The 12,053-nt window shown below is 46.3% G+C and overlaps 1 protein-coding gene across 1 annotated transcript; it reads left to right on the forward strand.

Moving 5' to 3' along the window:
* The first annotated feature begins 426 nt into the window (after positions 1-426).
* On the forward strand, positions 427-1,209 carry LOC123040137 (ethylene-response factor C3-like). Its single transcript, XM_044463064.1, has one exon. The coding sequence runs from the start codon at positions 427-429 to the stop codon at positions 1,207-1,209; it is 783 nt and encodes a 260-aa protein (XP_044318999.1).
* Positions 1,210-12,053: the final 10,844 nt, after the last annotated feature.

Here is a 12,053-nt window from a genome sequence, read left to right on the forward strand (position 1 = left end):
CCAGCAAACAAAACGGTTAGCGGGATATATATTGCAGCACCTTCGAGGGAGCTACGACGTCAACGCTAGGAGGTGACGCCCATGAGGCTTGTCGTACTCAGCCGCCCAACGTCAGTGAGCGCCCCCTCCCACTTCAGTTGAGGCACTGCCCCAAAACCGAACGCACACTTTCCCAAGAAAACGACTCCCCACGTACGCATTACAAATTTTTACTTGTCATTTTTTGAGCTGATCATCGGCGGAAGTGGCACCGTCCTGGTACTCCTATTTGTCAACACAAAATTTGATCCTAATTTGTCAGACCTCAAGGCTCCATCAGCTCTCTCTCTCTCTCTCTATATATATATATTAACCCATCCGATTAGCTAGCCCACAGAGGAGAGGAAGCACACCACCATTTCCTCCGGCCGGGCTGACAACACACACATGAATAACCACGGCGATATGTACTACTGCACCGGCTGCACCGATCCCTCCTGCTCCTCAATTTCGTCGCTGGGCTCATTTCCATCCGACGACTTGAGCAGCGATGAGATGGCTGAAACAAGGCTGAAAAACTCAGCAGGCTTGGCCGCCGTCGCCCGCACCGCTCCAGCCTCTTGGAATCATTTCCAGGCCGGACGCATGGGCGCCGCTGCTAATAGTAATCCATCCTCCAGCTCCTCCTCCTTCTCGTCCTGGGACTCGTTTCCCTCCGACATGAGCAGCGGCGAGACAGCTGGCGCCGAAACGAGTCCTCGGCCGAAGAAGCGAGCAGCCTCGGCTGCGCCGTCGTACATCGGCGTGCGCGCGCGGCCGTGGGGGCGGTTCGCGGCGGAGATCCGGGACTCAACGCGGGGCGGCGCGCGGGTCTGGCTGGGCACCTTCGGCACTGCCAAGGACGCCGCCATGGCCTATGACCAGGCGGCGCTCTCCTCGCGGGGCGCGGCCACGGCGCTCAACTTCCCTCTGGAGCGCGTCCAGGAGTCGCTCTGCGTCCTTGGCGCCACGTCTACGGACATGGACGGATCGCCTGTGCTGGCGCTCAAACGGCGCCATTCCAAGAGACGGAGGCGCAACAAAGCCGAGATAGCGAGCGACGCGGCGACGGCCAGGATGAGGAAGAACAAGACGATGGCCATGCAGGAGCGGCCCGTCGTGGAGCTAGAGGACCTCGGCGCCGAGTACCTGGACGAGCTTCTCAGGATTACGTGTGGTACAGCTTACTAGTAGCACTATAAAGAGTTACTACACGTAAGGCCGTAGCTAAGCTTGGACAATGGGCAGCGTACTTGTGTGAATATTTACAGGCTTGTTTTTTCAGTTCCCATGAGTTTTGTCCATTTATGAGATGATTTAATGAGAGGTTTTGACTGGTACACCCTTGACCAGGTCCCCTTCCTTTTTCAATGTTTTTCTCTGTAAAGAACACATTTTATTAACTCGTAATGCAGCATTAAAGTAATACAAATACGTTAGGCACACACCCGACATCTGCATGAGTAGTATTCATGCAAAAAACATAAACCCACCCAAAAAAGAAAGAAGGCAAAAAACATGACATTGAAGTCCGGTCCAAGCGAAATGCAACATACAACGGCAACCATTGACATGAACCACTACCAAGGACAACACACGGGCGGTAAGGAATGTGCTTCAACAATGACGCTTTTAAGAAGGAAACAATGTGCATTACTCGCCGCCACCAGATCCATCCAAAGAAAACTAGATCTTGGGTTTCCTTGAAGAAGTCATTGCAAACTCTAGAGAATGCCTCCAACAAGGATATAGTGCCACCACCAATACAGGTCCGACCTAGAATTTCCATTCTGGGGATCAAGACCATATGCTCAATAGCACCTCTAAACTTAAGTCACAACGTTTGTCACCCCCACTTTTAGATGAAGGTGCCTCGGTAGTCATACACGCTCACATAACTGATGTAGACATCATCACACAACCGGACATACAACGGATACAAGGAGCAGAACGGAGCATGTCTGCTAGGATCAACAAGGTCACTAACGTCGCCCAGAGCCCACTCAATGGGCAACCTGTCACCGGTCTTCCATAGTGATTGGATACAAAATACAAACATAAAGGCATCAACGCCGCCAAGAGCCCACGTGGTGCCATTCAGCAGCCTTGCCCCGTCTTCACTGAAGTCATCCCGTGGCAGCTCACGACAGGACGTCGAGCATTCATATAGGCAAAACTGACAAGGAAGCCTCGTCAGACCCCACCACCTGTCGTCTACCACCATGTGCGACACTTGCGTCATCCAACTTCTACTGCATGCCTCGTGTACATCTTCATCATGAACAAAACTTAGAATCCATGTGACATACTCGCGCTGATCATCGCTGCCGCACACCTTATGTCCACCCGCTAACATGCCACTCTCGCTATCACTGCAGGACCAGGCGCCACCACCGCTGATCTAGGGCGACTGTTGTCATCCATGTATGCCAGATCAGAGGGGGTCAGTATTCATCATTGACCAACCACCGCCGAATGTGCCACGAACATTCCCGCCGCCACCCCCTTGCTGCACCGATAAACGATTGAGATAGCTGACAACCTAAAAGTGCAACGCAGCCCGTGAGTGTGGCATGAGGTGCTCTCTTCGTGCCGCTTCACTGCTACATTACCACAAGGAGATGAGGATTTTCTGGATTAGGCTACTTCAACCCTATTAGCTCCTAGCAGCCTCGAGAAAGGTCTAACTTCCCTCACCTAGTGGCTTTGGAAACATCAAAACAATTGTGTCTTCAACGTCAAGGGCCCTTAGGAGGATATCGCTTGTTGATTAATGATGTCAATGTTGACCATTTCTAATTTTGTGTACATGCGGAGCTTCTTGATTAATGATGTCAATGCTGAGGATATCGCTTATCATTAGCGTCTCGCTTAGCTGGAGATTAGAGATTAATCGGAAATCAGCCGATTAATAGATTTTATCGGTCGACTATTAATCGGCCATTTTTTGCAAATCCCATGTTTCCAACACTAAAATATGCTATATTCAACATCAAAACAGTATTGGATAGAAGTGTTACCTTGATTCCTAGCCTTTGAATCCTCATATAATGACAAACAAAATAGCACAATAGTCCATATTCCATAACAAGGTCCACAAAGCACAAATAAACATAGTTTTTGCAAACATAATGTTAGAAATTGGCCCAATTTATCGGTAGATTCCTAATAAATCGCTCGTCGGAGTGATAAATCGTCCCAAATGATAAACGATGAAGATAAGGCGTAATCTTATTGGTCACTCCATGAGTATCGATAAATCGGATGATAAATCGCTGAATCGGAAGATTTTTTAAACAGTGAATGATGTTGAATTTTTTTTCCACGAATAGGCGCGGAGCGTATCATTCCATTGATAGAAGGGGAGAACATATAGTGGCGGACCTCATGAAGCGTACACTGGTAGGCGCTTATGAGGTCGCTATGAGTAGAGGAGGGGGGTGCTCAGCCCGCGAACAACTAAGTCAGGTTACACAAATGATCGAACTAAGCCCTCGAGCACCGTTGTCCCACGTGCGAGCTTCCTCCTTGATGTCATGAATCGGGAGGGTGGTGGAAGGTGTTGCGCCGTCGAAGATGCAAGCGTTGCGATGCCTCCATATGATCGACACAGTCAACGCAATGAGAGAGGCTAGTCCTTTGCGCTGGCCTGCCAAGGAGTCGTGGAGGGCCGTAGCCCACCAGTCATAAAAGCCCATGGTGCCGTCTGGTGGAAGCGTAGTAAGGCGACACCAGGATAGGAAATATCAGAGGTACATAATATATATTCAATCTTGGTTTTGTAGTTATGAAGAAACTAGAAAAACAAATGGAATATCAGGTTCCATTCCTCGTCGTGTAAATAAACCTGGAAAATGCAACTTTGTAGGGTGTGGACGCCATGGAAACGGGCGGATTCTAATTAATAGGGTTAGGGTGTAATTATTTTCATGCCATATTTCTGAATTTGTTGGCCAAATCTGTATTCGGTTATCATTCTTTTGTTTATTCGGTTCAAAGGAGCACAACAAGACGAAGAACAGGGAATTTCTTCTCTTTGTGACAAAGAATGTTGAGCGTTGACTATGCCTGGAGAGAGAATTCATGGAGCAAGGACAAGAAAGTCATTATATGCACTCAACCGAACCTTTATAATTCACCAAGAGTCACCTTTTTATGTTTATAAGATGCAGTCCAGTTCAGCATGGTAGGATGTATAAGAGCATCTACAGCCGAGTTCTTTAAACCCGTATCATACGTCCGGGCATACCGTCCGGTAGCAAAATTTTGACCCAGACGGGCACCTCAAATGGCCCTCAAACGACCAGGCTAACCGACACCCCTCATATCCAACCCAAATATGGGACGGATATGGGGGCGCCCGGGCACGCCCGCCACTTCAGACCCGGCCCACACTGGCCCACCCGACCCCACATATATTCCTCCCCATCCGCTCGCCGGATCAAACCCTAGCCATTTCACTCCACTCTCCTCCACTCACCTTCGCTACCCAAGCTCGTCTCTGGCGTCGTCCGGTCGTCTCTAGCATGGCGAGTAGCGGATCCGAGTCCTTCACCTCCAGATTTGTCGATCCCGAGCTCATCACACGCAGCCCCGAGGAGGAGATGGTTGTCCAGCTTGCACTTCGCCGCGTATGGGAGGAGGCCCGTGCACGGCAGAGCTCGGACTCCTTTCGTTGGGAATCCATTGCGTCCATCCAAATGGCGCATGAATCAGGCACTAGGGCAGCCGTTGCTGCCTCACCGGAGGTGGTGTGGTCCACCTGGTGTCCGAACATGATGGTGGACGCGGAACCCCTCTGTTGGCGCGCCGAGCATCGGGACGCACCATGGGCCTCGTCCGATGAGAACATGGCACGACGTGCCCGCCGTGCGAGGCAGCGGGCGCGGGATGCGGCGGCAGCCCTCGCAGCGGTGGATGTCGGCGAGGTAGAGTCACATTGTTGGAAATATGCCCTAGAGACAATAATAAATTAGTTATTATTATATTTCCTTGTTCATGATAATCGTTTATTATCCATGTTATAATTGTATTGATAGGAAACTCAGATACATGTGTGGGTACATAGACAACACCATGTCCCTAGTGAGCCTCTAGTTGACTAGCTCGTTGATCAACAGATGGTTACAGTTTTTTGATCATGGACATTAGCTCTATAAGACGAGATAGCGAGCGACGCGGCGACGGCCAGGATGAGGAAGAACAAGACGATGGCCATGCAGGAGCGGCCCGTCGTGGAGCTAGAGGACCTCGGCGCCGACTACCTGGACGAGCTTCTCAGGATTACGTGTGGTACAGCTTACTAGTAGCACTATAAAGAGTTACTACACGTAAGGCCGTAGCTAAGCTTGGACAATGGGCAGCGTACTTGTGTGAATATTTACAGGCTTGTTTTTTCAGTTCCCATGAGTTTTGTCCATTTATGAGATGATTTAATGAGAGGTTTTGACTGGTACACCCTTGACCAGGTCCCCTTCCTTTCTCAATGTTTTTCTCTGTAAAGAACACTTTTTATTAACTCGTAATGCAGCATTAAAGTAATACAAATACGTTAGGCACACACCCGACATCTGCATGAGTAGTATTCATGCAGAAAACATAAACCCACACAAAAAAGGAAGAAGGCAAAAAACATAACATTGAAGTCTGGTCCAAGCGAAATGCAACATACAACGGCAACCATTGACATGAACCACTACCAAGGACAACACACAGGCGGTAAGGAATGTGCTTCAACAATGACGCTTTTAAGAAGGGAACAATGTGCATTACTCGCCGCCATCGCCAGATCCATCCAAAGAAAACTAGATCTTGGGTTTCCTTGAAGAAGTCATTGCAAACTCTAGAGAATGCCTCCAACAAGGGTATAGTGCCACCACCAATACAGGTCTGACCTAGAATTTCCATTCTGGGGATCAAGACCATATGCTCAATAGCACCTCTAAACTTAAGTCACAATGTTTGTCACCCCCACTTTTAGATGAAGGTGCCTCGGTAGTCGTACACGCCCACATACCTGATGTAGACATCATCACACAACCGGACATACAACGGATACTAGGAGCAGAACGGAGCATGTCTTCTAGGATCAACAAGGTCACTAATGTTGGGGAACGTAGTAATTTCAAAAAATTTCCTACGTACACGCAAGATCATGGTGATGGTATAGCAACGAGAGGGGAGAGTGTTCGTCCACGTACCCTCGTAGACCGTAAGCGGAAGTGTTAGCACAACGCGGTTGATGTAGTCGTACGTCTTCACGATCCGACCGATCCAAGCACCGAACGTACGGCACCTCCGAGTTCAGCACACGTTCAGCTCGATGACGATCTCCGGCCTCCGATCCAGCAAAGCTCCGGAGGTGAGTTCCGTCAGCACGACGGCGTGGTGACGGTGATGATGTTCTACCGGCGCAGGGCTTCGCCTAAACTCCGCGACGATATGACCGAGGTGGAATATGGTGGAAGGGGGCACCGCACACGGCTAAGGAACGATCCGTAGATCAACTTGCGTGTTCTAGGGTGCCCCCTGCCCCCGTATATAAAGGAGGGAGGGGGAGGTGCGGGCCGACCCCCTAGGGGTGCGCCTGGAGGAGTCCTACTCCCACCGGGGAGTAGGATTCCCCCTCTTGCCTTGGTGGAGAAGGAAAGGGGGGAGGGGAAAAGAGAAAGGGGGGCGCCGCCGCCCCCTTCCTTGTCCTATTCGGACTAGGGGGGGAGGGGGCGGCGGCTGCCCTGGTCGGCCCTCCTCTTCTCCCTCATGGCCCACTAAGGCCCATTAACCCCCGGAGGGTTCCGGTAACCCCCCGGTGTTCCGGTAAAATCCCGATTTCACCCGGAGCCATTTCCGATATCCAAATATAGGCTTCCAATATACTAATCTTTATGTCTCGACCATTTCGAGACTCCTCGTCATGTCCGTGATCACATCTGGGACTCTGAACAAACTTCGGTACATCAAACTTATAAACTCTAATAAAACTGTCATCGTAACGTTAAGCGTGCGGACCCTACGGGTTCGAGAACTATGTAGACATGACCTAGAACTATTCTCGGTCAATAACCAATAGCGGAACCTGGATGCCCATATTGGTTCCTACATATTCTACGAAGATCTTTATCGGTCAAACCGCATAACAACATACGTTGTTCCCTTTGTCATCGGTATGTTACTTGCCCGAGATTTGATCGTCGGTATCCAATACCTAGTTCAATCTCGTTACCGGCAAGTCTCTTTACTCGTTCTGTAATGCATCATCCCGTAACCAACTCATTTGGTCACATTGCTTGCAAGGCTTATAATGATGTGCATTACCGAGAGGGCCCAGAGATACCTCTCCGACGATCGGAGTGACAAAACCTAATCTCGAAATACGCCAACTCAACATGTACCTTCGGAGACACCTGTAGTACTCCTTTATAATCACCCAGTTATGTTGTGACGTTTGGTAGTACCCAAAGTGTTCCTCCGGTAAACGGGAGTTGCATAATTCTCATAGTTACAGGAACATGTATAAGTCATGAAGAAAGCAATAGCAGTATACTAAACGATCAAGTGCTAGGCTAACGGAATGGGTCATGTCAATCACATCATTCTTCTAATGATGTGATCCCACTAATCAAATGACAACACATGTCTATGGTTAGGAAACATAACCATCTTTGATTAATGAGCTAGTCAAGTAGAGGCATACTAGTGACTATATGTTTGTCTATGTATCCACACATGTATTATGTTTCCGGTTAATACAATTCTAGCATGAATAATAAACATTTATCATGATATGAGGAAATAAATAATAACTTTATTATTGCCTCTAGGGCATATTTCCTTCAGTCTCCCACTTGCACTAGAGTCAATAATCTAGATTACATAGTAATGATTCTAACACCCATGGAGTCTTGGTGCTGATCATGTTTTGCTCGTGAAAGAGGCTTAGTCAACGGGTCTGCAACATTCAGATCCGTATGTATCTTGCAAATTTCTATGTCTCCCACTTGGACTTGGTCCCGAATGGAATTGAAGCGTCTCTTGATGTGCTTGGTCCTCTTGTGAAATCTGGATTCCTTTGCCAAGGCAATTGCACCAGTATTGTCACAGAAGATCTTCATTGGTCCCGATGCACTAGGTATGACACCTAGATCGGAAATGAACTCCTTCATCCAGACTCCTTCATTTGCTGCTTCAGAAGGAGCTATGTACTCCGCTTCATATGTAGATCCCGCCACGACGCTTTGTTTAGAACTGCACCAACTTACAGCTCCACCGTTTAATAAAAACACGTATCCGGTTTGCGATTTAGAATCGTCCGGGTCAGTGTCAAAGCTTGCATCGACGTAACCATTTACGACTAGCTCTTTGTCACCTCCATATACGAGAAATATATCCTTAGTCCTTTTCAGGTATTTCAGGATGTTCTTGACCGCTGTCCAGTGATCCACTCCTGGATTACTTTGGTACCTTCCTGCCAAGCTTATTGCTAAGCATACGTCAGGTCTGGTACACAACATTGCATAGATAGAGCCTATGGCTGAACCATAGGGAACATCTTTCATTTTCTATCTATCTTCTGCTGTGGTCAGGCATTGAGTTTGACTCAACTTCACACCTTGTAGCACAGGCAAGAAACCTTTCTTTGCCTGATCCATTTTGAACTTTTTCAAAATTTTATCAAGGTATGTGCTTTGTGAAAGTCCTATTAAGCGTCTTGATCTATCTCTATAGATCTTGATGCCCAATATGTAAGCAGCTTCACCGAGGTCTTTCATTGAAAAACTTTTATTCAAGTATCCCTTTATGCTATCCAGAAATTCTATATCATTTCCAATTAATAATATGTCATCTACATATAAAATTAGAAATGCTACAGAGCTCCCACTCACTTTCTTGTAAATACAGGCTTCTCCAAAAGTCTGTATAAAACCATATGCTTTGATCACACTATCAAAACGTTTATTCCAACTCCGAGATGCTTGCACCAGTCCATGAATGGATCGCTGGAGCTTGCATAATTTGTTAGCACCTTTTGGATCAACAAAACCTTCTGGCTGCATCATATACAACTCTTCTTCCAGAAATCCATTCAAGAATGCAGTTTTGACATCCATTTGCCAAATTTCATAATCATGAAATGCAGCAATAGCTAACATGATTCAGACAGACTTAAGCATCGCTACGGGTGAGAAAGTCTCATCGTAGTCAACCCCTTGAACTTGTCGAAAACCTTTCGCAACAAGTCGAGCTTTATAGACAGTTACATTACCATCAACGTCAGTCTTCTTCTTAAAGATCCATTTATTCTCAATGGCTTACCGATCATCGGGCAAGTCAACCAAAGTCCATACTTTGTTTTCATACATGGATCCCATCTCAGATTTCATGGCCTCTAGCCATTTTGCGGAATCTGGGCTCATCATCGCTTCCTCATAGTTCGTAGGTTCATCATGGTCAAGTAACATGACTTCCAGAATTGGATTACCGTACCACTCTGGTGCGGATCTTATTCTGGTAGACCTACGAGGTTCAGTAGAAACTTGATCTGAAGTTTCATGATCAATATCATCAGCTTCCTCACTGATTGGTGTAGTCGTCACAGGAACCGGTTCTAGTGATGAACTACTTTCCAATAAGGGAGTAGATACAGTTATCTCATCAAGTTCTTCTTTCCTCCCACTCACTTCTTTCGAGAGAAACTCCTTCTCTAGAAAGGATCCGATCTTAGCAACGAAAATCTTGCCCTTAGATCTGTGATAGAAGGTGTACCCAATAGTCTTTTTGGGTATCCTATGAAGACAACATTCTCCGATTTGGGTTTGAGCTTTTCTGGTTGAAGTTTCTTCACATAAGCATCGCAGCCCCAAACTTTAAGAAACGACAACTTTGGTTTCTTGCCAAACCACAATTCATAAGGTGTCGTCTTAACGGATTTTGATGGTGCCCTATTTAACGTGAATGCGGCGTCTCTAAGCATAACCCCAAAACGATAGCGGTAAGTCAGTAAGAGACATCATAGATCGCACCATATCCAATAAAGTGAGGTTACGACGTTCGGACACACCATAACGTTGTGGTGTTCCAGGTGGCGTGAGCTGTGAAACTATTCCACATTGTTTTAATTGAAGACCAAACTCGTAACTCAAATATTTGTCTCCCGTGATCAGATCGCAGAAACTTTATTTCTCTTGTTATGATGATTTTTGCACTTCACTCTGAAATTCTTTGAACCTTTCAACTATTTCAGACTTATGTTTCATCAAGTAGCTATACCCATATCTGCTTAAATCATCTTGTGAAGGTCAAAAATAACGATACTTGCCACGGAGCATCAACACTCATTGGATCGCATAACATCGGTATGCATTATTTCCAATAAGTCAGTAGCTCGTTCCATTGTTCTGGAGAACGGAGTTTTAGTCATCTTGCCCAAAAGGGACGATTCGCAAGCATCAAATGATTCATAACCAATTGATTCCGAAAATCCATCTTTATGGAGTTTCTTCATGCGCTTTACACCGATATGACCTAAACGGTAGTGCCACAAATAAGTTGCACTATCGTTATTAACTCTGCATCTTTTGGTTTCAACACTATGAATATGTGTATCACTACTATCGAGATTCAATAAAAATAGACCACTCTTCAAGGGTGCATGACCATAAAAGATATTACTCATATAAATAGAACAACCATTATTCTCTGATTTAAATGAATAACCGTCTCGCATCAAACAAGATCCAGATATAATGTTCATGCTTAACGCTGGCACCAAATAACAATTATTTAGGTCTAAAACTAATCCCGATGGTAGATGTAGAGGTAGCGTGCCGACCGCGATCACATCGACTTTGGAACCATTTCCCACGCGCATCGTCACCTCGTCCTTAGCCAATCTTCGCTTAATCTGTAGTCCCTGTTTTGAGTTGCAAATATTAGCAACAGAACCAGTATCAAATACCCAGGTGCTACTGCGAGCATTAGTAAGGTACACATCAATAACATGTATATCACATATACCTTTGTTTACTCTGCCATCCTTCTTATCCGCCAAATACTCGGGGCAGTTCCGCTTCCAGTGTCCAGTCTGCTTGTAGTAGAAGCACTCAGTTTCAGGCTTAGGTCCAGACTTGGGTTTCTTCTCTTGAGCAGCAACTTGCTTGCCGTTCTTTTTGAAGTTCCCCTTCTTCTTCCCTTTGCCCTTCTTCTTGAAACTGGTTGTCTTGTTAACCATCAACACTTGATGCTCCTTCTTGATTTCTACCTCCGCAGCTTTTAGCATTGCGAAGAGCTCGGGAATAGTCTTGTTCATCCCTTGCATATTATAGTTTCATCACGAAGCTCTTGTAGCTTGGTGGCAGTGATTGGAGAATTCTGTCAATGACACTATCATCAGGAAGATTAACTCCCAGTTGAATCAAGTGATTATTATACCAGACATTTGGAGTATGTGTTCACTGACAGAACTATTCTCCTCCATCTTGCAGCTATAGAACTTATTGGAGACTTCATATCTCTCAATCCGGGCATTTGCTTGAAATATTAACTTCAACTCCTGGAACATCTCATATGCTCCATGACGTTCAAAACGTCGTTGAAGACCCGGTTCTAAGCCGTAAAGCATGGCACACTGAACTATCGAGTAGTCATCAGCTTTGCTCTGCCAGACGTTCTTAACGTCGTCAGTTGCATCAGCAGCAGGCCTGGCACCCAGCGGTGCTTCCAGGACGTAACTTTTCTGTGCAGCAATGAGGATAATCCTCAGGTTACGGACCCAGTCCGTGTAATTTCTACCATCATCTTTCAACTTTGCTTTCTCAAGGAACGCATTAAAATTCAACGGAACAACAGCACGAGCCATCTATCTACAAACAAACATAGACAAGCAAAATACTATCAGGTATTAAGTTCGTGATAAATTTAAGTTCAATTAATCATATTACTTAAGAACTCCCACTTAGACAGACACCTCTCTAGTCATCTAAGTGATCACGTGATCCAAATCAACTAAACCATGTCCGATCATCACGTGAGATGGAGTA

Source organism: Triticum aestivum, chromosome 2B (genome assembly GCF_018294505.1).
Source record: "Triticum aestivum cultivar Chinese Spring chromosome 2B, IWGSC CS RefSeq v2.1, whole genome shotgun sequence".
Lineage (NCBI taxonomy): Eukaryota > Viridiplantae > Streptophyta > Magnoliopsida > Poales > Poaceae > Triticum > Triticum aestivum.